The sequence below is a fragment of the Lynx rufus genome, unplaced genomic scaffold (assembly GCF_022079265.1).
Source record: "Lynx rufus isolate CCGP_SWC_20201006 ecotype Redwood Valley unplaced genomic scaffold, mLynRuf1.p SCAF_7, whole genome shotgun sequence".
In the NCBI taxonomy this organism is placed as follows: Eukaryota; Metazoa; Chordata; class Mammalia; order Carnivora; family Felidae; genus Lynx; species Lynx rufus.
This window is the reverse complement of record NW_025814889.1, coordinates 42,400,012-42,426,451: the sequence shown is the minus strand read 5'-3', so window position 1 is coordinate 42,426,451 and position 26,440 is coordinate 42,400,012. Positions and strand designations below refer to the sequence as shown.

Below are 26,440 nucleotides of genomic sequence, written 5' to 3'. Positions count from 1 at the left end.
GGTTCCAGGCTCCGAGCCATCAGCCCAGAGCCTGATGCGGGGCTCGAACTCACGGACCGCGAGATCGTGACCTGGCTGAAGTCGGACGCTAAACCGACTGCGCCACCCAGGCTCCCCAAGATTGACAGTTTTAAAGTGAGACTAGGTTAATTTTATCATTAAGTGAATAAAATGCAAAATTAAAGTGTTTGTTTTTTATACAATTTAATTCTTACTCTTGTGTTGTAGGCATATTATATTACATCAGAGGTATGTGGTTCTTAAAGTTCAATATATTAAGTGTGTATATATAATTTTTTTCAAATATTAAGTATGAGCAAACAAAAATTGTTTTCAGACCACTATTCTAGAAGATGGATTTGAAAATGCTTGATTGGGGGCGCCTGGGTGGCTCAGTCGGTTAAGCGTCCGACTTCAGCTCAGGTCATGACCTCACAGTCTGTGAGTTCGAGCCCCCCGTCCAGGCTCGGAGCCTGGAGGCTCCTTCCGATTCTGTGTCTCCCTCTTTCTCCGCCCCTCCCCTGCTCACACTCTGCCTCTCTCTCTCAAAAATAAATAAACATTAAAAAAAAATTTTTAAAAAAGAAAATGCTTGATTGAAGTTTAGGTAATTGTTCCATCGGAGGTAAAAGAAAAAGAAAAATACAAGCTACAAACAAAACTATTTGAAGAAAGTTGTGTTTATGTTGGTTTATTAAGAAGATACATTTAAGCCTATGAATGAAATATACTTAGAATTTTAGTATCTCTATTCATTTTTATGTTGCTATTAAAAACAAACATATAAATAAATAAATCTACCAACACCTAAAGCCCTTTTAGTCAACCTGCCACTTAGTAAATGGAAAAGGAAGCAGAAGCTGTGGAATATTCAGTGCTGGGGAAAATACTTTTGCTCAGTGGAGTTAAAATGATCAGCCTGGATGATTTTTCTGAAGCTGGGCATCTGCTGACACAGGACAAACCCTTCTGAGCCTGTTAATATTCATTTTGTCTTGATGATAATACCGAAACATGAATTAATAATAGTTTTGTCTTTGCCAATATGGAAATCATCAATGGTACCCACTTTGTCAGAGATGAATTCAGTGACTCGGGCGGGGAAAAAATAATGTCACAATTCAAATGTATGTTCAGTATGTGTTTAAATCAACCACATTTTCTCTACACAATGGAATGCTCTGCATTAGTGAAAATTGTTGCAAATGGAAGCACATAATAAAGAACCAGTAGTTAGGACTGTGGTGCATGTTGTTGGTCTGTACGTTTTCCTTAGAAGCAAAACTTTGATTTTCTTTACAGAGAGTCATTTTCTTTCATGCAGCCCAGGTGACCTCACTTTCAGCTCTGTGAATGGATACTGATTAACTCAAGGCAATCAAAATAATCACCCTAGTGGTTGGTTTAGGAATAGGCACACATTGCAAGGTAATCCAGTGAATCCCCTCCCCTTGTTCTCCAATGAATCCGGGAGCGAATCTCCCTCTCCCAAAGAATGTGAACAGAGAAGTATGTAGCCTGCCTGCTACTAATAGTCATTCTATCACCATGTGGGGAACTAGCTTTAGAATGACAGAAACACCATGGGGTAGGACAATGGAAAGAATCTGGTTTCTTAAGGGTATTGTTGAGCCACTGAATCAGCTATTCCTGAAGCATATTCTACTCTGAATTTTTAATCAAAACTAATAAGTTTTCTTAAATTTTTTTTTCAACGTTTATTTTATTTTTGGGACAGAGAGAGACAGAGCATGAACGGGCGAGGGGCAGAGAGAGAGGGAGACACAGAATCGGCAACAGGCTCCAGGCTCTGAGCCATCAGCCCAGAGCCCGACGCGGGGCTCGAACTCACGGACCGCGAGATCGTGACCTGGCTGAAGTCGGACGCTCAACCGACTGCGCCACCCAGGCGCCCCAAAACTAATAAGTTTTCTAATTTAAGTCTGACTGAGTCATGACCGATATAAAATAGTATATTTTTAATTGACCTAACTTTATTGGGATTCAGTCGTCTAAGGAAAGAAGCTAACATTTTTAGAGCACAGTTCCATGAGTTTTGTTTGTTTTAGATTCCATTTATGAGTAGAATCACATGGTATTTGCCTTTCTCACTCTGACCTATTTCACCCAGCATAATACCTTCTAGGTCCATCCATGTGGTCTCATAATGGTATGATCTCATTTTTTTAATGGCTGCATAATATTCCAGCGTGTGTGTATACCACGTTGTCCTTATCCATTCATCTATCAATGGGCAATTGGGCTGCTTCCATAATGTGGCTATTGTAAACAATGCTGCAGTAAGCATAGGGGTGCGTATATCCCTTCAAATTAGTGTTTTCGTTTTCTTTGGCTAAATACTTTGTGGTGGAATTACTGGATCATATGATATTTCTGAGTTTAAAATTATTGAGGAACTGGCATACTTTTTTCCACAGTGGCTGTAGGAATTTACATTTCCACCAACAGTGCATGAGTGTTCCTTTTTCTCCACATTCTCATCAACACTTGTTATTTCTTGTCTCGTCGAGTCCAGCCATTCTGAGAGGTGTAAGGTGGTATCTCATTGTGGTTTTGATTTGCATTTCCCTGATGATGAGTAATGTTGAACATCTTTTGATGTGTCTGTTGGCCAAGGGAAATTAATTTTCAATAGAAAGATGCAATTTTGGGGGTGCCTGGGTAGCTCAGTTGGTTAAGCGTCTGACTATTTCGGCTCAAAAATTTAAAAAAAAAATTTTTTTTAAGTATATAATTTGAGGCGCCTGAATGGCTTGGTTGGTTGAGCCTCCTACTTTGGCTTGGGTCATGATCTCGCAGTTTGAGAGTTCAAGCCCCACATCCAGCTTACTGCTTGCTGTCGGCTCTGAGCCCAATTCGGATCCTCTGTTCCTCTTTGTCTCTGCCCCCCTCCCTTGCTTGCTCTCTCAAAAATAAATAAACCTTAAAAAAAATAAAAAGTATGCAATTTTTGTTACTGCATTTATGAAAAAATTCTTTATTTTCTAATTTTTTAAAGTTTATTTATTTTGAGAGAGAGAGAGGGAGCATGCATGTGAGTAGGGGAGAGGCAGAGAGAGAGGGAAGGAGAGGGAGAGAGTGAATCCCCAGCAACTGACAATGCAGAGCCTGCAGGGCTTGAACTCATGAACAGTGAGATCATCACTTGAACTGAGAACAGTGAGATCATCACCTGAGCTGAAACCAAGAGTCCGATGCTTAATTGGCTGAGCCACCCAGGCGCCCCTATGAAAAAATTCTTTAAGTGGATCTGAAGTTTTCATCAGAACTTCAAATGGGTTAGTGGCCCAGAAGAGTTTCATCGTTGTTTATCTGGTTGATTTCAACTTCCCAACATCTTCACGACTACAGTCCTCTGATAAGGGCTAAAGAAAAACAAAATCATTGAAGGTTACACAAATAAACTGTTCTCCTTCTGGTAATGGGGAACTATTTTGTTGTAGACCAACCCTTGTAACAACAACAACAATAACAACACTAGCAAGAGGAAGTTGGTTTCAAAGCATTGGGGAGGTATCGTGGCACTGAACATTTGAGGCACATGAAGGTAACAACATAACCATGAACAGTGATCATCAGCAGTTCTTCCTCTAATTTCTTGGAATTAGGTAATCCCTAGAATCTTGATGTAATCCCAAAGGATCATCTGAAGAATGACTTATATGAAGTTTCTTATCATCCAGTGGTATTACAGGAAACAACAATATAATCTCTTGAGTTGAAAATAATGAGATGCTATATATTTTGTATTGTGAGTCTGTAGACCAAAAATATCTTAAACGCATTTGTGTGGGAAAATATCGGAGTCTAAATATCTCTTAGAAGGTAGTGCTTGCCTCCACCTATTGATTAAGTTGTCTTTATCTAAATTCTTAAACAGGAGAATCAAACTGGGTCTGCTTAGTTCAATCATGGACAGTAATTTTCAAAAGGGCAACACAGGGGCGCCTGGGTGGCGCAGTCGGTTAAGCGTCCGACTTCAGCCAGGTCACGATCTCGCGGTGCGTGAGTTCGAGCCCCGCGTCAGGCTCTGGGCTGATGGCTCAGAGCCTGGAGCCTGTTTCCGATTCTGTGTCTCCCTCTCTCTCTGCCCCTCCCCCGTTCATGCTCTGTCTCTCTCTGTCCCAAAAATAAATAAACGTTAAAAAAAAAATAAAAAAAAAAAACCAAAAAAACCAAAAGGGCAACACAGTGCTGCTTTCTTAAAAGCATTTGTTTCAAATTGTTGATTGACTCCTGATGTCCCCTTCCAAAGAGTTCAAGTCAAAAGGACAATATGCATTTTGACTCTAATGGTATGTGATTTTATTTTCAATCCGTACAAGTTATTGTCTTTTCCATTGCTAGTTTTTGCATGACTCCCTTATTAGACTCAAATATCCCATATTTGTCTGTACATCTGACCTGAACCTACCACAAGTCTCCTTTTGATCTAATCTCCCATTCTCCCTATTAATTTTTTATTTTGTTTTTTATTTTGATCCTGTTTGCCTTTGCTCATATCATCTCAGCGCTCTATTCACAGTCTTGCTACTGTAATCTAGAAATGTATAAGGAATGAAAAGAACAAAAGAAAATGGAACACAGGGCTGCCAGTGGTCAACAGCAGAAAGTGACTTAGGGAGTACATACTGAAGATGGGCAATGAGCAAATAGGTCTTTAAACTGATTTTCCTACATATAAAGTTTACAAATTTTCTTTGGACCATCTCATACCTTGGGTTTGTGTTTCTTGATCTCTGAGGGGAACTGGAGGCAGATGCATATGTTTTATAACCACTTCTCCTTCCCCTCTTACGACTTGTTGTATCTCTCTAACCAACCCCAGGGAGAATTTTCTGGGCTTTTACTACTGTTCTCAATATCTATTTTATCATTCACTGTAACTATGCCATCACTTTAAAAGCTTGTTGAGTACAGTATGCACCTATTCATATTAGGATTTTTTTTTTTTGTATTCAAGACTGCTCACTTGAGAATGTGGAGATATTTGTGATGTTAATAAAGAGAAAGGTCTTTATTCTAGAGACTGTATGTTTTGAAGGATCCCCAAGCTCCTGAGTAATTAGAAGAAATTAATGAAGGCTGTCTTTGCTGTTATACCACTTCAAGCTCCCCCTTACCTACTCAGGGAGATAAGAAAAGATGACTAACCTTGGGGTGCCTGGGTGGCTCAGTCGGTTGAGCGTCCGACTTCGGCTCAGGTCATGATCTCACAGTTTGTGGGTTCGAGCCCCGCATCAGGCTCTGTGCTGACCGCTTGCTCAGAGCCTGGAGCCTGCTTCAGATTCTGTGTCTCCTTCTCTCTCTGCCCCTCCCCTGCTCACGCTTTGTCTCACTCTGTTTCTCAAAAATAAATCAATGTAAAAAAAAAAAATTAAAAAAAAAAAGATGACTAACCTATGCCCAATATTGGTCTTGATGCAATAAGAATGTTTCATCGCTTTGCAGATAGATTCCAGAATCTTCCATTTTACGATCATATTCCTGAGCAATGTCTATAGATCTTTATGTAATTTCTATATTAACCCTTATTATTGAAGCCATATCTAGTCAATCAGACTTTTGCTTACTTCTAAGACCCTCTTCAATACATGGATTAAAATTTACATAAAATCCAATTTGGCTTGGGAGCACTTAAATTAAGGCCTACAAATAAATTTCTTTTAGGGCATATGAAATTTTCTATTTTGCACACCAGAATAGGAATCAGAAATCTTATGTCAGGAATTGACACATAATCTGAAATTCATGTCAAAGTTCCAATGAGCAGTTTGGGATATGTTTCTCAATTTCCTCTTATTTTTCCCAGTATTTTTAAAATAACTTGAAACTTATCCAAACCACAACTTCTTCAAGACACAGTTTTTACCAGAAGTCCCTTAGCCTCATAAGAGTGTTTAGCAGTTTGTCTCTGAGCTCTGATCTCTTTGACTGAAGCAGAGCTCTGGTGACATCTTCAGAGCAAGTGGTAAAAAAGAGCCTCCGGAATCTTCTGAATACAGAAGATGATGGTACGAGAAGGGCAACCTCAAGATAGAGGTGAGCATTCCTTTTCTCAGTTCCAGAGAGGAAGGCAGAAGTATACGATGAGATGATAAAGGTCATTGGGAAACAAGGGGTAGACCACAGACTGATGGGACCAAGATTGGGCCACCGTAGTAAGAGTGATGGGAAGTTGAAAGAAAGAATAATTCGTCAGAGCCAGAAGCACTTCAAACAGTAAGAAACCAAATACTAATACAGTGGTATGGGAAGAGGGAGGCAAAGTGATGTTTTCAGCAAGACAGAGACTCAATGGATTAGCATAATATTTAAGAAGAAAGAATAAGGAAATGGGAATTATGGTTGGCTGAGGGTGAGTTTTGCCCAGATCATTTAGGACTACAGAGCCACTACTTGCTTATTTATTCTGAAAGAGTCTTCCCCGCCCCCCCCCCCCCCCCAACCGCCCTTATTTTTTAGACAGGGCATGAGTGGGGGATAGGGAAAGAGGGAGAGAGGGAGTGAGGGGGAGGGGGGAGAGAGAGAGAGAGAGAGAGAGAGAGAGAGAGAGAGAATCCCAATGCAGGGCTCAATCCCATGACCCTGGAATCATGACCTGAGCCAAAGTCAAGAGTCCAACACTCAACCGACCGAGCCACCCAGGAACCCCTATTCTGAGGGAGTTTCTTAGCTCTCTCTTGTTTTAGGTTTTTAATTACTCTGAGATTCTTCATCTGGTTTCTTCATTGCTCTAAGCTTCCTAAAAATTTTCACTTCCTGGCTTCTTGATAACTGCTTTTGTCTTGCTGGTCTGACAGAGAAAGCAGTATGGCGGTCCCAAGTAAGATTCTGGTCTGTTGCTGTGATTTCCATAGCACTCCTCAGTGCTTGTTTCATTGTGAGCTGTGTGGGTAAGTTCTTCACTCAGGTGCCACTTCCCTTGATTCCTTTTCCTATCATGTTCTATAAAGATTTCCTAGGGTATGTTTTTTGTTTTTGTTTTTTTTTAATTTCATTAATATATTAGCTCTTACTTGGAATACCATATTTGATTTCTCCTCCTCCTCCTTCCTTCCCTCCTCTTTTTCCATCTTTTGATAATTGACTCTGCTTCCGGATCTACTTTACCTGGTTTTATTAACACGATCCCCACTATGGCCTCACATATGAATGTGTGTTAGTTGTAGACATCCTTTAAGACATATCATTCACTACCGGGTTCCCTAGTGATTACTGTTCTCTGGGCAAAAAGTCCTCTATTTTGAGACTTCAACTATAATTACTTTTATAATCATAATATAGATTAGGCTCTTTGATTTTCATATGGGAGTCTTTCCCAGTATGAGACAAAAAAGTTTTCAAATGCAATCTTGAAGATATAAGGGAATGAAGTTTTGTTTTCCTTGTTCAATTTACTTGCAAGTAAATATTTCAAGTTCATTTTGTGAGAAGTTTCAAAGATCTGTTTGCTCTTTAAGCTACAATTTGGTCCTCTTTTCATTGATAACGTAATTAAAAATAATATTGAATAGTCTGGGAGGGAGTGAAAGTGACTACCTATGTCAAATGGGCCATGTTTGAAATTCCTTCTGAGATGTAAACCAATCTCACAGCCTTTGTTAAAACACAGTTATCACCTAAGTTAAAATCTGCTTTACTTTTCATGGTCAAGTGCAAAAGAGAAGGAGGTTTAAGAATAGTTATTTCATTAAAGGAAGCAGATATTCAGGACCCAAGGTAGAAAGTCTTGACTGTATTGAGCTTCAGTAGTAGAAGGGCAAGAAAAAGTAAGTGAAGAGTCATGGCAGAACCTGAGAGAGAACAGGTCTTATGTTTAAGGCACACACCCTTGAGCATAAAAGTGAATGTTTATCTGAGACATTTAAAATGTCTAAATGTTTAAAAGTTCCCCTTGGTTGTTATTTACCCCATACGTTTATCTGTAGCTACCAACAGTCAGAAATTTTAGAAAATATTAAAATAACCTGCAAGCTTGCTTCAGGATTATTAACATTAAGGAGAAACAGACAGCCAGTGAGTCAGAAAATATCTATTGATTACTCTGTGACCATCACTGTTCCAGGTGTTTGCGATCGATTGATGTGGAAAACAGACCAAATCTCTGCCCAAGAATATAGAACTTAAATTCCAGTGCGGAAAGAACCAAAAAATAAACGGGAAGGCATATAAACAAACAAAATTAATGAATACAAACAAGTCGTAATTCAGCATAGTGTTTATGAGCTTGCCTAGAGAGAAGAGATTGGTGGGGGTTGGAAGCAAGCCAGCTTAGCAAGAGATATAGAGCATGACTCTCTATAATAAAAACAAATGATGAATACTAATCCTTCTCCTTCCTTCACAGTGACTTATCTTACGTATGGCAAAACTGGCCAAAGGCTGTCTGAACTACACACACACCACTCAAGTTTAACCTGCTTCAGTGAAGGGACAAGCATGAGAGGTAAGGTGTTGCAATGCCTAACCAGACTTTCTCTTTTCTCAGAGAGAGGTCAAGGTCAAGTTCAACATTGGTTTATTCCATTTTTTTTTGAAAAAATAAAGTCTCTGCTTTAAGATATCTCTAAATTTACATGTTCATATCAGGCTTTAGATTCATCCTCCAAACAATTTTTCCTCCAGACTGCTTGATCTCAATAAATGCTACCAACACATACCATGTACTTTGCTCAAGCTAACACTGGAAGTTATTCATAGCAGTTCTCCTTTCACATTAACCGCATCCTTATCAAATGGATAAAATCTTCTTTTTTTATCTAAAGTTCTCAGTAATAGCCATCTGCATGCCAAGCATCAGCTTTATTACTGGTCAGTGTGAATCCTGGAACGTGGCTCAGGATGAGATTGCCCTCACTGTAAAATATAGTCCTGGTAACTTCCTATGTGAAGAGCTGGGGCAGTTGAATTCAGAATCATAATTTGCCCCACACTATATCTAGTGAAGAAAGTCAAAAAAAGGTAAAGTACATGTTTGTAGTAGTCTTTACGGCCTTACTCTTTCCAAGAAAAAAAAAAATCCAAGTAGATTTCAGACTCTTGCTACTTCAAGAACTAAATAATCCAATCCTCTGCTTCTATGCGGAAACCTATGAGGGATAAAAAGAGGGCAGATGTTTCTTTGTATTTCTATGAGATGTTGGAATTTTCCCTTTTATGTTATTTGGCAACAATATGGTACATGGGGTGGTTAGGGAGGATTTTCTTTACTCTCCCTGACTTCTGGTTCTCTTGTCACCTTGGGGTTCTTTTGTCAAACAATTGTGGAGCTGGCCCTTCTGAGGAGGGGGACAATTCTATCAGGAGGTAGGCACTCCAACAACTGGAGTTTTAAAGAATGCCTTCTTGGAAGCAGCCATGGGTGCTTTACCCTTTGCCTTCAGAATGTTCTGAAATGAACGAGACAGAGATGGATATTAATGAAATGAACCCTACATTTGCAGAAGAGACTGCAAATTTACTCCTTAAAAATACCCAAACTGGGGGCGCCTGGGTGGCGCAGTCGGTTAAGCGTCCGACTTCAGCCAGGTCACGATCTTGCAGTCCGGGAGTTCGAGCCCCGCGTCGGGCTCTGGGCTGATGGCTCAGAGCCTGGAGCCTGTTTCCGATTCTGTGTCTCCCTCTCTCTCTGCCCCTCCCCTGTTCATGCTCTGTCTCTCTCTGTCCCAAAAATAAATAAACGTTGAAAAAAAAAATTAAAAAAAAAATACCCAACCTGGTATTATTTATGGTCAACTAAGCTCATCAATACAACTAATTCAAGTTACACGATTCAAGCTTACATGATAAAATTATTTTACTTAATACCATATCAGCAAATAAAAAGGGCTCCAATGTTAACAATATCTTTTCAAATTCTTATTACAATGAAGAGGAAGAGCAAAAGTCTAAACACAAAATTTTCATTTCAATTACAGTTAAGAAATAATTGATAGTCTCAGTGTGTCTTCTCCAATTTGTTTCCCCCTGAGTCCCAGTCAGAGTGTTGAGATGTTCAGATGCCCGGATAAAGTTTCTTCAGTAGGGCTGAGCTCTACCTAGACCTGTAGTTTTCAAATTCAGGTCCCAACAAGGATTTTGAAAAACTACATACCCTCTTATACAATTTATTTTGACATTAAAATTTTTTTTTTACCAAGTTGTAGAAATGAAGGGTTTAAGTTCTAAAATATAAGTATTGGGGCGCCTGGGTGGCTCAGTGGGTTGAACGTCCAACTATGGCTCAAGTCATGATCTCGTGGTTTGGGAGTTCGAGCCCCGCGTTAGGCTCTGTGCTGACAGCTCAGAGCCTGGAGCCTGCTCCGGATTCTGTCTCCTTTTCTCTCTGCCCCTCTCCCGCTCACACTCTGTCTCTGTCTCTCTCAAAAAGAAATAAACATTAAAAAAAATAAAAATAAAATATTGTAAGTATTGACATTTAAAACACAAAACTCTTGCAACTCCTTTCAAAATCTCTCTGCTGGTGTTGAAATACTACCATCATTCATTAAAAAAAAAAAGTATGTATTCTTTAACAGTTGGATGTTTTACATTATTCCTCTTCCCTCTTCAACTAATGTTTACATCACACTTCCTTGATTTTCTAAAATATGTACTATATGTCTGATATTTTCATTTCCTGAGGGCCATTAGGCTTTACATGTTATAAAATTTCTTCCAGATTGACTTATCATTACGTATCATTGACTTATCCACATTATGAGGATACAATATTCAACACATCACATTTATTACAAATTTTGACAAATTATTACCAATAAAATAAAACTATTAGAAACGCACCTCTCTCTCTTTTTTAATTTAGCTTAGAGAGGGAGAAAGAGCATGAGCTGGGGAGAGGGGCAGGGGAAGAGAGAGAGAATTGCAAGCGAGCCCCAAGGTGGGGCTTGATATCACAACCCAGGGATCATGACCTGAGCTGAAATCAAGAGTCAGATACTTAACCAACTGAGTCACCCAGGTGCCCCAGCTCATCTCTCTCTCTCTCTCTCTCTCTCTCTCTTTGTGTGTTTTGTTTTGTTTTGTTTTTTTAGAGAGAGGGCGCAATTGAGCAAGGGGCAGGGAGAGAGAGTGAATCTCATGAAGGGCAGAAAGAGACAGAGAGAGAGAGATGGGCTCACCCAGAGCGGGGCTCGAGCTTACCCGAAGCACCACAACTCATCTCTTAATGAGTTCAAAAAAAATCTTTTAACGACTTAAAAAAAAATACAATCAGTCGGGTGCCTGGATGGCTTAGTTGGTTGCATGTCTGACTTTAGCTCAGGTCATGATCTAGCAGTTTGTGAGTTCGAGCCTGGCACCTGGCTCACTGCTGTCAGTGCAGAGCCAGCTTTAAATCCTCTGTTCCCCCCTCTCTCTGCCCCTCCATCCGTCTCTCTCTCTCTCTCTCTCTCATAAATAAATAAACATTAAAAAAATTTAGAAAAAACAATCAGTTGTATCCTAATATTACTAGAATGAGATAGAATTCAACATCAGTTCTGTTCCTATTTTTCAATTTAGTGACACATACCAATAAATCTTACTTATATAAATAAGTAGGAATAGAAGGTGATTTGTTAGAATATCACCAGTTTTTAAACTTTTTAAAAGTTATTTGCCAAAAATCATCCAGTTTTCTGTTATCAAAAATTATTTTAATGGTGTGTTAACTGAGCATTGATTAGATTATTCTTCAGTGTTGTTGATAGTAAAGAATAATAAATGGGATAATTTGCAAAAGGTTGTTATTTCTTAGTAGTCATTTGCTTTCTCAATTTCAAGGTAGTACACTAGAAAAGGTTTTAGTAACTCTTGTCAAATGACTTCTAATTACACCTGCTTTTTAATAGGTACCTTAATAGGTACTGTTTTTTAGTCAAAGTACTTGATCAGTCCATTATTCTCAGAGCAATTGGGAACACAAAATATTATTAATGTTAGTGTACCTTTTTGACAAGTGCTTCTATTCATCAATATTCTTGTCAACCCCAGAGCTAGAGATTCAGCACATTCATCATATGCAAAATGTTTGCCGTATATAATTTAGTTGACCAAGACGGTACCGACCATCAAAACAGTCAGCCAAATCAGACTTTTAAAATTGAAATAATAACATTAATACATGCTTTGAGGAGTGCTGTGAAAAGCAGTCTTTAATAATGAACAGAACACAGAGGCGCCTGGGTGGCTCAGTTGGTTAAGCATCTGACTCTTGATTTCAGTCGTGATCCCACAGTTTATGGGTTCGAGCCCCATGTGGAGTTCTGTGCTGGCAGTGTGGAGCTTGCTTGGGTTATCTCTCTCTCCCTCTCTCTCTGTCCCTCTCCTGCTCGCTCTCTGTCTCTCAAAATAAATAAATAAACTTAAAAAAAAAAACCTAATGAACAGAATACATACTTGAGATAGATTTCTACAAGTGGCTAATATTAAAATGATATAGGGGCGCCTGGGTGGCTCAGTCGGTTAAGCGTCCGGCTTCAGCTCAGGTCACGATCTCGCGGTCCGTGAGCTCGAACCCCGCGTCAGGCTCTGGGCTGATGGCTCGGAGCCTGGAGCCTGTTTCCGATTCTGTGTCTCCCTCTCTCTCTGCCCCTCCCCCGTTCATGCTCTGTCTCTCTCTGTCCGAAAAATAAATAAAAAACGTTGAAAAAAAAATTTAAATGATAGAGACGTGGCCTATTTCATCCAACTTATAGTATTATAAAAGATAAAAAAGCCTGTACATTGTTTGTCATCACTTAATGATGTAATAACATACAAAATAAATAAAAGAGACCTATATGCAACACAGATGAATCTTAGCAATGTGGATCAAAAAATTAAGCCCGAGAAGACCAGATATATTAAAATAGCTTTCAAAACACTCAAACCTCAACAAATCTAAATGACTTGTTATTTATTTATATATATGTATATATATACACACATATATATGTATCTTATATATGTATGTATACCTATCTGCTCAAATTATTCACCTGCGCGGGTCATTTGAAATCCTGAGAGACCTTGATGTTTCTAATGTATAAAGGATTTGAAGGACAGGGAAAAACAATGATAATAGCTTTTTTTTTTTTTTTTTTTTTTTTTTTTTTTTTTTGGCAAGAAATCCAGAGCAATTATGCAGGTAAATTTTAGGTCTTAAATATTGTGGGCTTAATGCTAAACAATGTTTATTTAAAAGCAGATCTATGGCTCCAAGCTATATAATTCAGGGAAACAGTAAATACGTGAAATAAGAAACCCATCTCTAGAAAAGAAATGCAGATTCTTGGAATTTTATGTGTATGAAACATACCTCTTTAATCTGATTCATGCCGTCTCGCGCTCATTCTTCTCTTTCATGCAACACAGGGAATGTCTGGGCATGTTGCCCATGTGCTTGGAAGTCATTTGGTTCCAGCTGCTACTTCATTTCTACTAAACAGAATTTTTGGTCAAAGAGTGAACAGAACTGTGTTGCAATGGGTGCTCACTTGGTGGTGATCAACACAGAAGCAGAGCAGGTATTGTGTTTATTTTTCATTAAATTGTTTTTAATTGTGGAAGAAAATACGGATGTTACCATCTGAACTGGTTTTAAATGTAGAGTTCAGTAGTGTTACCCATATTCATATTGTTGCGAAAAGATCTATCTCTACAACTTTTTCATCGTGCAAAAGTGAAACTCTATACCCTTTTAACCGCAACTTCCATTGCCCCCCACCTCCAGTCCCCGGTAACCCCCCTTCTATCGAACTTCAATGAGTTTGACTCCTTTGGACACCTCGTATAAGTTGAACCACACAGTGTTTGGTTTTTTGTGACGGCCTTATTTCATGTAACATAATGTCCTCAAAGTTCATTCATGATGTAGCAGTAACAGAACTCTCTTCGTTTTTAAGGCTGACTAATATTCCATTGTGCATATACCACGTATCATTTATCCATTCAAGTGTTGATGGACATCTGGGCTGCTTTTACCTCTTGGCTATTGTGACTAATGCTGCAGTGAACATGGGTGTGCAAATGTTTCCATGAGTCTTGCTTTCAGTAGCTTTGGATATATACCCAGAAGTTGGATTTCTGGATCATATAGTAATTCTAATTTTAACTTATTTGAAGAAACTGCACTGTTTTACATTGTGTCTGTACTATTTTACACTCCCACAAAGAATGCACAAGGATCCCAATTTCTCCACATTCTTGATAGCACCTGCTATTTTCTTCTCTTTTTTATTAAAAATAATTTTTTTTAAATGTTGATTTATTTTTGAGAGACAGAGACATAGACAGAGCACAAGTCGGGAAGGGGCAGAGAGAGAGAGCAAGAAGGAGACACAGAATCCAAAGCAGGCTCTGGGTTTTGAGCTGTCAGCACAGAGCCCAATGGGGGGCTCGAACTCACCAACCATGAGATCATGAGCTGAGCTGAAGTTGGCTGCCTAACTGACTGAGCCACCCAGGTGCCCCTCTTCTCTTTTTTATTTTGATAGCGGCCGTCCTAATGGGTGTGAGGTTATATATTCCATTATGGTTTTGATTTTCACTTCTCTAATGGTTAGCAATAGTAAGACTCTGTCATGTACCCTCGTGCACTGTTGGTGGTAATGCAAACTGATGCAGCCTCTGGGGAAAACAGTATGGAGGTTCCTCAAAAATTAAAAATAGAATCACCATATGATCCAGCAATTGCACTATTGGATATTTACGTGAAGAATATGAAAATGCTCATTTGAAAGGATATAGGCACCCCTATGTTTACTGCAGCATTATTTACAATAACCAAGATATAGAAACAGCCCAAATGTCCATAGATAGATGAATGGATAAAGAAGATGTGGTATAGATATGTATGTGTGTGTGTGTGTGTGTGTGTGTGTATCTCAATACATACATACATACATACATACATATGTATACATACACCATGGAATATTATTCAGGCATAAAAAAGAATGAAATCTTGCCATTTGCAACAACATGGATGGGACTAGAGTATTATAATGCTAAGTGAAATAAGTCCGTCAGAGAAAGACAAATTTCACGCATATGGGACTTTAAGAAAAGCAAAATAAATGAACATTGGGGAAGGGAAAGAAAAGGAGAGAGGGAAGCAAACCATTGGAGACTTTTAACTCTAGAGAACAAACTGAGGGTTGATGGAGGGAGGAGGGCGGAAAATAGGTTAAACGGGTGGTGGGTATTAGGGAGGGCGCTTGTGATGAGTACTGAGCGTTGTATGTCAGTGATGAATCACTAAATTCTACACCTGAAACCAGTTTTACCATATGTATCAACTAATCAGAATTTAAATAAAAACTTGGAATTAAAAAAAAATTGTGTCTCCTTTGATTTCTTTAAAAATGTTGTGTAATTTTCAAATTATAAGATTTCCACTTTCTTTGCTAAGTTTATTCCTGAGTATTTTGTTCTTTCGATGCTACCGTAAGTGAGGTGGCTTTCTTAATTTGCTTTTTATATTGCTTATTGTTTTTTTTTTAATTTTTTTTTCAACGTTTATTTATTTTTGGGACAGAGAGAGACAGAGCATGAACGGGGGAGGGGCAGAGAGAGAGGGAGACACAGAATCGGAAACAGGCTCCAGGCTCTGAGCCATCAGCCCAGAGCCCGACACGGGGCTCGAACTCACGGACCGCGAGATCGTGACCTGGCTGAAGTCGGACGCTTAACCGACTGCGCCACCCAGGCGCCCCAATATATTGCTTATTGTTATCGCACAGACACGCAACTGGTTTTTGTATGTATAGTCTGCATCCTCCAACTTTCCTGAATTTGTGTATTAGTTCCAACGGCGGTTTTCCAGCTTTAAAGAGATATAATTGTCATATAAAATTGTATGAGCTTAAGGTGTGCAATGTGAGGACGATGTATGTATGTGTTGCACAATGATTCCCTCAAAAGGTTAGTTAACACATCCATCAGTTTACGTAATTACCATTTGTTTTTGCGGTTGGAATATTTAAGTCCTATTCTCTTCTCAGCTTTGCACAGCATTGTTAACTATAGTCACCGTGCTGAACATTACAGTTCCAGAACTTGGATTCATCTTGTAACTAGAAGCTGGAACTTTATGATTACCATCTTCCCATTTCCCCCGCACTCCAGCACCTGAACCACTGTTATAGTCTATTTCTCCCATCCAAGTGCTAACCAGGCCCGACCCTGCTTAGCCTCTGAGATCAGACGAGGTCGGGCGCGTTCAGGGTAGTATGGCCATAGACTGTTATAGTCTATTTCTATACGTGGCTTTTTAATTGAAATGAAATAAATGTAATTTAATTAATTTACTTTTTCTTTGAGTACAGTTGACACACACTGTCACATTGGTTTCCGGTGTCAACAAACATAGTGATTTGACAAGTTTATATGTCATGCTATGTCGGCACAAGGGTAGCCACCGTCTTTCACCCGACAATAGTGTTGCAATACCTGTGACTGTATTCCTTATGCTGAGCCTTTTATCCCTGTGATTTATTCATTCTGTACGTTTGGCTTTTTTTAGAATTCACGCGTGAGTAAGATCATACTGTACTTGTGTCTCCCTCACTTATTTCGCTTAGCTTAGTGCCCTTAACATCCATCCATGTTGTCACAAAGGGCAGTATCTCCTTCATTTTTATGGCTGAGTCATGTTACACTGTATATTCCCCACACTTTCTTTATTCATTCATCCATTTATAGACTCTTAGGTTGTTTTCATGTCCGAGTTTGGTAATTAACGCCGCAATAAAGATGGGGTTGCAGCTATGTCTTGAAAATAGTGGTTTCATTTCCTCTGGAAATCCCCAGAAGAGGGATTGCTGGATCATATGGAAGTTTTATTTTCAATCTTTTGAGGAACTTCCGTATTGCTTTCCCTATTGGCTGTGCCAGTTTACATTCTCATCAACAGGGCACATAGGTGCCCTTTTCTCCACATTCTTGATGGCATTTATTATCTTTCGATATTAACATTTATTTTCTTTCGTATCTTTTGAGATTAGTCATCCTAACAGCTATAAGGTGATATCTCCTTGTGGTTTTGATTTACATTTTCTTAACAATTAGTGATATTGAACATCTTTCCATACCTAGTGGCCAGTTGTATGTCTTCTTTGAAAAAATACCTATTTGGGGTGCTGGGGTGGCTCAGTCGGTTAAGCATCCGACTTGGCTCAGGTCATTATCTCATGGTTTGTGAGTTTGAGACCCGCATCAGGCTCTGTGCAAATGGCTCAGAGCCTGGAGCCTGCTTCAGATTCTGTGTCTCTCTGCCCTCCCCTGCTTATGCTCTGTCTGCCTGTCTGTCTCTCTCTCAAAAATAAGTGAACATTAAGAAAAAAATTAGAAAAGAAAAAAATGTCTATTCAGGCCCTTTGCCCATTTTTAATTGGATTTAAATTATTTAATTTAATTTTGTTGTTGAGTTGTGTAAGTTCTTTATATAGTTTGGATATTAACCTTATCTGTAGCTGGTTTGCCAAAATGTTTTTCCCATTCCATAGGTTGCCTTTTCATTTTGTTGATTGTTTTTTTGGTTTTGTTTTGTTTTTTTACTGTGCAGAACTTCTAAATTTGATGTAGTCCCACTTCAATTTTGTCTATGCTTCTGGTGTCATATCCAAAAATTCATCGTCAAGACCAATGTCAAGGAGGTTTTCCTCTACGTTTCTTTTTCTAGAAGTTTGTTTCAGGTCTTGCATATGTTTTCAGTCCATTTTGAGTTGATTTTTGTAAGCGGAATAACATAATGGTCCAATTTTATTCTTTTGCAAGTGATCGTCCAGTTTTTCCAATACCATTTATTGAAGAGACTATCTTTTGAGTATTTTTGGCTCCCTTGTCATATATTAGTTTATTGTATGTGCATAGGTTTATTTTTGGACTCTCTATTCTGTTCCACTGGTCTATGTTCCTGTTTTTATGCCAATACGATAATGTTGTGATTACTATAGATTTGTAATATAGTTCAAAATTAGGATGTGTGATGATTCCACCTTTATTCTTTCTCAAGATTTCTTTAAAGTATTTGGGGTGTTTTATGGTTCTATATCAATTTTAGGATTGTTTTTTCTGTTTCTGTGAAAAATGCTATAGGTATTTAATAAGTAGAGATTAATTACATTAAATCTACAGATGGCTTTGGGTAATCTGGGCATATTAACAATATTAGGTCTTCCAATCCATGAACATGGGATATGTTTCCATTTATTTGTGTCTTTCCCAATTTCTTTCATTAATGTATTATACTTTTCAGTGTACAGATTTTTAATTTCCTTGGATAAATTTATTCTTAAGTATTTTATTATTAGTATTATTTATAGTATTTATTATGCTATTGTAATGGGATTGCTTTTTAATTTCCTTTCCAGGTAGTTCATTGTTAAAAACACAACTGATTTTTGTATACTACAACTTATTGAATTTGTTTATTAATTCTAATAATTTCTTGGAATTGTAAGATTTTCTATATATAAGATTATAGCATCCGCAAACAGAATTTCACTTCTTCCTTTATAATTTGGATGTCTTTTATTTCCCTTTCCTTTCTTCCTCCCTCCCTCCCTCCCTTCCTTCCTTTCTTCCTTTCTTCTTTCTCTCTTTTCTTTTCTTTCTTCTTCCTTTCTTCTTTTCTTCCTTTCTCTCTTTCTCTTTCTTTCTTTCTTTCTTTCTTTCTTTCTTTCTTTCTTTCTTTCTTTCTTTCTTTCTTTCTTTCTTCTTCATAATTAACTCTGGCTAGGACTCCCAGCACTATGTTGAATAGAAGGGGTGAGAGTGGGCATCCTTGTTTTCTTCCTGATCTTAGATAAAAAGTCTCAACCTTCCACCACTATGATGTTAGTTGTGGGCTTGTTATATATATGGCCTTTAATATATTGAGGAACATTCTTTCTATACCCAATTTGTTATGAGTTTTGTTTGTTTGTTTTTTGTTTTTGTTTATTTGTTTTATGGCAGGATGTTGAATTTTGTCAAATGATTTTTGGCATCTAGTGAGATGATCACATAATTTTTATCTTTCATTCTATTAATATGGTGTGTCACATTTATTCATTTGCATATGTTGAACCATCCTTGCATCACAGAGATAGAGCCCACTCAATCATGGTGTCTAATCCTTTTATGTATGTATGTATGTATGTATTTATGTATATGTATTTATATACTTATGTATTTATTTATTTACAGTGAGTGGGGGAGGGGGCAGAGGGAGAGAGAGAGAGAGAGGGAGAGAGAGAGAGAGAGAGAGAGAGAGAGAGAGAGAGAGAGAGAATCTTAAGCAGGCTCCATGGTCAGTGTGGAGCCTGACACAAAGCTTGAGCTCATGATCCTAGGATCATGACCTGAGCTGAAATCAAGAGTCAGACACTGAACTGACTGAGCCACCCAGGTGCCCATCCTTTTAAAGTGCTGTTGTATTTGGTTTGCTAGTATTTTGTTGAGAATTTTTGTATCTATATTCATTAGGGACATTGGCCTGTTATTTTCTTTTCTTGTGGAATCCTTGTCTGGCTTTGTATCAGGATAATGCTGACCTCATAAAATGAATTTTGGAGTATTTCCTTCTCTTCAATTTTTTGGAAAGGGTTCAAGAAGGATTGGTATTCATTCTTCTGTCAAGGTCTGTTAAAATTCACCAGTAAAACTATCTGCTCCTGGGCTTTTCTGTGTTCTGAGGTTTTTAATTATTTTTCAGTCTCCTTACTCATTATTGGTATTTTAAGATTTTCTATTTTTTCATGATTCAGTCTTTGTAGGTTATATATTTTTAGGAATCTTTTTGTTTATTCTAGATAATCTAATTTTTGGCATATAATCATTCATAGTATTCTCATGATCCTTTGTATTTCTGTGGTATCAATTGTAATGTCCCCTCTTTCATTCTTGATTTTATTTATTTGAATCCTCTCACTTTTTTTAGTCTATCCAAAGGTTTGTCCATTTTATCTTTAAAAAAAAAAAACCCAGCTCTTGATTTCATTTGTCTTTTATGGTCTCTATTTCATTTATTTCTGCTTTGATCTTCATCATTTCCTTCCTTCTAAGCTCAGACGAGCTTAGTTTTTTTTTCTCTTTTTCTAAGTGTTTGAGGTGTAAAGTTAGGTTGTTATTGTTTTGTTTTTGTCTTTTTTTAGTGATCTTTCTTTTTTTTAGTGTAGATGTGTTCCTAAAGTTTCTAAGTGGTGTAATAGCAATTTTAGATGAGTAATATCTTTTTTAGAGGGTGAGGAAGGAAAATAAAGAAAATAAGAGAAAGAAAGCAATTTGAATGCAATTTCTCTTTTCTTTTAGGGCTTTCTGAGCATCTTAAGAGCAATTATTTTGAATTCTTTGTTAGGTAATTCCTGATCTCCACTTCCCTGGAACTATACTAGAGGCTTACTCTATCCCTTTGGTGGAAACTTTTTCCACACATTTGTGATTCCTGTACTTTGCCTAGGTGTCTGCACATTTAAATAAGCAAAAATCTCTTATCCAGACTTTATGGGTTGATTTAACTAAGGGAAGACTTTCACCTCTGGGTAGAGACACACTGGAGTGTGATGTGACCTAGGTCTAGCGGGGCAGGGCATCAAGGATGGGGGCTTGGGAAAGCACAGGGTCTGGGGGTAAGGAAGTTTCTTTGGCCCAGATCACTAGGCTACACAGCAGACAGCTCTGTGGTCCTTAGAGAGCACTGTGGGAGGTCCACAGAGGGTACAAGGACTCATGGTGTCTCAGTGGTAGTTTCAAGTCCAGTGGGGATTAGGGCGAGCAGCGGTAGTGACTGGAGCTGGTTGTATGCACAGACTTTGCTGTGAGGGCCAGCTGCATTTGCCTATGTTGTGGCAGGGACTAGTTGCAACACACATAGCGGTGGGAGCCAAGGCAGGAAGTCAGTCCCAGTACTCCCACTCAAGCAAGGCAAAAACTAGTCCCTCCAGCACCCCCTTGAAAAGCCAGAGCATTGGGCGTATTTCCTTCCCATGAGAGAAGCTGCGGGCTGGCCATTTTCTCCTGATGGCTTTGTAGTCTGCCCATGAAGTGGTGGGTAAATTCAACAAACTTTCATACCCACTTTGATGCAGCCCCGCTTGGCTTCGCACTTGCCTTGGGCCCTGCAATGTCTTGACTGGTTTCTTGAGTTCTCATAAAGGCAAGTTGGTCTGTATATTGTTAACTTTGGTGTCTACCTGGGGGAATGAAGACCTGGGGTTTCCTATTCCACCATCTTGCTAATGTCAGTGGAGCAGGTACATTTTTCAAAAGACATTTTTCATTTTGTAAAAGTAAATATTTATTTATTTTACATAGAAAACTATCAATCTTTCTTTATTTTCAGCATTCACAATAGAATGATGAAATCCGTATGGTCCTTCCATTTTCTTTCTGCTGAATGAATGAATGAATGAATGGAACATGTGTAATGAAATCTGGTTCCACATAATTCTCTGTATTAGGACTTTCCCAAGCAAATAGTTAACAATTTCTGTTTCAAAATTCTGTTTTTCCCCATACTCAGATTCTCAAAGGAGTGTCAACATTTAATCATACAATCAACAAGCATTTTGATTTGTTTGGTGAAATGGCAATCATCTGGAAGGTCAATATTTTTAAGGGTGAATCATCTCTAAAACAAAAACATAGCAAATTATCAGATCTGATTGATAAATAGAAACATGCTAAATGTAACATAATAAGTAATAAGTATTATATGTTCCAGGAAAATTTTGTAAAAAATGTTTATAAAGCTCACCTTAATGTTCAGAATTTCGCTTGCTTTTCTACCAGACATATATATAGTTCTCAGCTGACAAAATGAAAAATTTCAATGTAGTAAGACTCAATCTAACTTTTACTTTAAATATGCATGCATGTTAATTGTAAGGCATTGGCTGGTAGATATAAACACCTCAAAAGCATCCTCTATATTTGAGGAATGTCTGTTTTACAATGTTAATTTATATTATAGTGAAACAAAAGTAAATGTCCACATAGAATATTGCAAGCAGCATTCTCAGTATTTAATAAACTCAGGAGAAAATATTGCCAAATTTATTTGACTATTCTTCAGAATCTATTATAAAGCACCCTGTTTTCTATAGAGTTCCATAGCATATTTTTGCACACAAAACAAAGGAATATTTCTTTGTATGTATAGCAAAATTCAGAGCCCTTAAAGAAAAGAGAAATTGCATTCAAATTGCTTTCTTTTTCTTATTTTCTCTTTGTTCCTTCCTCACTCTCTGAAAAACGTATTATTCATCTCAAATTGCTATTATACTATTTAGAAACTTCAGGAACACATAAATTACGCTTCGAAAAGTATTGAGTTCAGGGGTGCCTGGGTGACTCAGTCAGTTAAGTGGCCAAGAAGAGCTCAGGTCATGATCTCACGATTCATGAGTTTGAGCCCCGCATTGGGCTCTGTGCTGACAGCTTGGAGCCGGGAGCCTGCCTCGGATTCTGTTTCCCTCTCTCTCTGCCCCTCCCCCGCTCATGTTCTGTCTCTCTCTCAAAAATAAATAAACAGTAAATAAATAAATAAATAAATAAATAAATAAATGTATTGAGTTCATTTGAAAGCATCACATTCAGTTTGGCTCTCAGTAAACGAAACCGTGTCTTCATTAGATACTAATTTTGACAGAGCACAACTTGCATGCATTGGATGTTGTGATAAAGTAAGTTCAAGTAAGAGGTGTTTGCTTTCAATAATAAAGTGATATGGAATTAAAGTACAATATGTATATCTTCTGGATAAGTGATTTAAGCCATTATGGGTGTTTTGTTTTTTTTTTTTTTTTGTCTTTTTAGAAGTCTTTAGAATTAATATTTTAAAAATTACTCCTTTTATCTGGTACTTGGTCTATTCACTGGAATAGAGGCATAGAAAACATTCTCCTGCTAAGATTAATACATTCATACAATATATGGCTAAGCTGAAACGAAAAGTTCGAATATCTGCGAGATAGTGGCATTTGCAATCGTGAGTTGTTTTCAATGGAGGAAACTTCTAAGGTTGTTTTAGCAAAAATCCAAGGAAAACCAGTCTTGGGCAACGAGTGCCAGCCTATTTTATAACAGTTAGTTAACAATCCTAGCTCTTTGCAAAAGGATGCCATTTTATTTTATTATTTTTTATTTAAAAAAAATTTTTTTAACGTTTTATTTATTTTTGAGACAGAGACAGAGCATGAACGGGGGAGGGGCAGAGAGAGAGGGAGACACAGAATCGGAAGCTGGCTCCAGGCTCTGAGCCATCAGCCCAGAGCCCGACGCGGGGCTTGAACTCACGGACCGCGAGATCATGACCTCAGCTGAAGTCGGACGCTTAACCGACTGAGCCACCCAGGCGCCCCTTTTATTATTTTTTAAAGTTTATTTGTTTATTTTGAGAGGGAGAGAGTCAGAGCCAGCAGGTGAGGGGCAGAGAGAGAGAGAGAGAGAGAGAGATAATCCCAAGAGAAACCTGCTGGGGATTCTCGCTCTTCCTCTTTTTGCCCCTCTTCCACTCGCATGCACTCTCTCTGTTAAAATCACGACTGTTAAAACCCAGTCAGCACTCCTTTATGTTTAACTTTTACAGATAGTTTCCCGCTTCCTAGAGAAGTACTTCTTAGGAGAATAGGGAAATGTAAAATTTGATAACCCAAATGCGATTTCACTGGTAAACAATCAGAAATGAGATGAAACACCTCTGAACTTACAAAATTAAACAATGACTAAAAGTACAAAAACTGACATGTAATTTTAAAGGAATTCCGTCTCTTGGTTAAAAAAAAAAAAAGAATAAATTCTGCCCGAGATGGGTGGGTTAGGAGTCGTCCCCTCCTGTGATCTTGTTGGTGTTTTGGCTTGTTTTCTTGGCCAACGTGCTGTCGTGTGACTGTTCATCATGCCTCACATTTTCTTTTCGCTTTAGAGTTATAGGAAATTGCAGTCTGTGACTCCTTCTTTTCTTCATGCAGAATTTCCTTGTCCAGCAACTGAATGAATCATTGTCTTATTTTCTGGGACTCTCAGATACACAAGGGAATGACAATTGGCAATGGATTGATCAGACACCTTACAAGGAAAATGTCAGGTGAGTGCCGAATCAGATGAATGACCCATAGGGCCTTGTTTAGGTAGAAAAGTTAGGGGAATTCTGTTGGTAGCGATCACTAGTGCTCATATTTACAATTGTAACAGTGATAACAGATTCTAACAGTAAGCTCTTACTAAGTACATGTATTACATCACTTAAACTTCATGAAAGCTTATTTTTTAGAACTCATCTTATGGGTTAAAAAATTGAATAACTTGCTCAATGTCAATAAACTAGTAAGATGAAAAACCAGGTCTCAACTTCATGTCGACCTAACTCCAACGATGGTGACGCTCTCAGCCATTACATTTTACTGCCTCTAAACACATGGAGACACTTCAATCAAATTTTTCTCCAGTTAATACGATTTAAAATATCCAGGGAAGAACTATGTTCAGTTCTGATGGGATAATAATATAATAATACTATTTATTTGTGGCTTAAAAATCCATTTAATTGTACATTGTCTCATTTGATTTTCACACAATCTCGTGATCCATTTGGAGACCTTATTGTGATTCCTATTTTTTTTTTAATTTTGAAGTTTATTTATTTATTTTGAGAGAGAGAGAAAGAACAAACAGGGGAGGGTCAGAGACAGAGAGGAGAGAGTGCGAATCCCAAGCAGGCTCTGTGCTGCCAGCTTAGAGCCCGATGTGGGCTCAATCCCACGAACCATGAGATCATGACCTAAGCCAAAGTTGAACGCTCAACTGACTGAGTCACCACGTTGCCCTTGATTCCTATTTTTAATAGATGAAGAATCTAATACCTGGGAGAGTAAGTTACTTCTCTAAGATCAAAGTAAGCCAGCAATAAAATCCAGTTTCTTCATTCCAAAAATAAGGTCCTACCCACACCCTCACCTCCTACCACAGACTGCAGTCCTTGGAAGCAGGGTAACTTCTTATATTCAGACTCATTCTCCCTGACACTTGTTTAGTGTTGATCCATGAGAATAGAGAAACTAACTTAGGAACGTGATAAGAGTACACAAACTTTAAGCATACACAAATGATAAGGCAGCCCCTTTATTACAGGCCACTAAGAGAGGAACTTAGGTTGGGATAAGGGCTCTGAATAGATGAGAAAAGTGAAGATCAGAATCTGGGGTGGGGGGGGGGAAGGTCCAAGGACACTCTATTGCATACAAATGTTGCCAGGGGAGTGACAGAGGAACAAGAGTAAAGGTATGTATCCACACTTGAGGTTTTTGAGGAGGGCAATATGAGAAGAGGAGAGCAATCATTGGGATGTTCTGTCCCTCTGAACCTCATTGTTCAACCCTGACCCTACATACTTTCTAATCAATCGCAATGCATTCATTGAAGAAGACTTTTGCCTTTTTGTTTCTCTTTAGATTATGGCACCAGAATGAGCCCAATTTTTCTGCAGAGGAATGTGCTTCAATAGTTTTCTGGGAGAACAGAGGATGGGGCTGGAATGATGTTTTCTGTGATACTAAGAGAAACTCAATATGTGAGATGAAGAAGATTTATCTCTGAGTGGAACTTTATTCACTGACACCTTTGAAGTTAAGACCTATCATAAAATGATAATTTCCTCTTACGCTTATGTATAATCTTTGTCACAGAGGTTCGTGGAAATATTCAGATACCCTTCTGCCTTCAATCATCCCTCTTCTAGTTTCCTCTTTTTCACTAATGATAAGATGAACTCTTCCTTCGTTTTCTTTTTAATTTGTTCTTCATTCTTTCCTTTCTTCATATTTCTTTTTGCAAACACTCCTTGGGCCAGAGGCTGTACTATTTTGTCTGTTAGAAAACTCATAAGGAAGTAACTTTTGAAAATTATGAATTTCTTTCACCAAAATGCCGCTTAAAAGCCCTTTTGGCCAAGATGGTGACTGGGACTGCAGTCATTGGAATCCCTGGCAAGAGCTAAAGGATTTGGTTCCTAGAAAGTTCACTCACATGGCAATTTCATATTGGCTATTGGTAGAAAGCCTCAGTGCCTCACCACAAGGATCTCTCCTTGGGGTTATTTGAGTGTCCTCACAATATGTTGGCTGGCTTCCACCAGAGCAAGTAATCCAAGAGAGCAACTGAGAGCAGCAATGTCTTTTGTGATCTAGCTTCAAAAGCCAAACACCATAATTCCATTGGTCACACAGACCAAACCTGATATAATAAAGAAGAGGGCTGGGGCACGTGGGTGGCTCAGTCGGTTGAGTGTCCAACTGGCTCAGGTCATGATCTCACGGGTCGTGAGTTCAGGCCCCGCCTCAGGCTCTGTGCTGATAGCTCGGAGCCTGGCACCTGCTTCAGATTCTGTGTCTCCCCCTCTCTCTGTCCCTCCCCTACTCATGCTCTGTCTCTCTCTCTCTCTGTCTCTCCAAAATAAATAAACATTAAAAAATTT

At 38.4% G+C, this 26,440-nt stretch overlaps 1 protein-coding gene across 1 annotated transcript; it reads left to right on the top strand.

Annotated features, from left to right (window-relative positions):
• Positions 1-5,403: 5,403 nt before the first annotated feature.
• On the top strand, positions 5,404-26,275 carry CLEC6A (C-type lectin domain containing 6A). The gene is made up of 6 exons (XM_047067344.1): positions 5,404-6,063; positions 6,825-6,917; positions 8,372-8,470; positions 13,360-13,511; positions 23,940-24,055; positions 25,419-26,275. Exons 1-6 carry the CDS (start codon positions 6,030-6,032, stop codon positions 25,561-25,563), a joined length of 639 nt encoding a protein of 212 aa, XP_046923300.1. The 5' UTR covers positions 5,404-6,029; the 3' UTR covers positions 25,564-26,275.
• Positions 26,276-26,440: the final 165 nt, after the last annotated feature.

Excerpts from the sequence above, each read along its gene's own strand:
- CLEC6A (XM_047067344.1), top strand. The coding sequence starts at position 6,030 with ATGATGGTACGAGAAGGGCAACCTCAAGATAGAG. Across the intron at positions 13,512-23,939 it reads TCAACACAGAAGCAGAGCAG|AATTTCCTTGTCCAGCAACT; the intron begins GTATTGTGTTTA and ends TTCTTCATGCAG. Across the intron at positions 24,056-25,418 it reads CCTTACAAGGAAAATGTCAG|ATTATGGCACCAGAATGAGC; the intron begins GTGAGTGCCGAA and ends GTTTCTCTTTAG.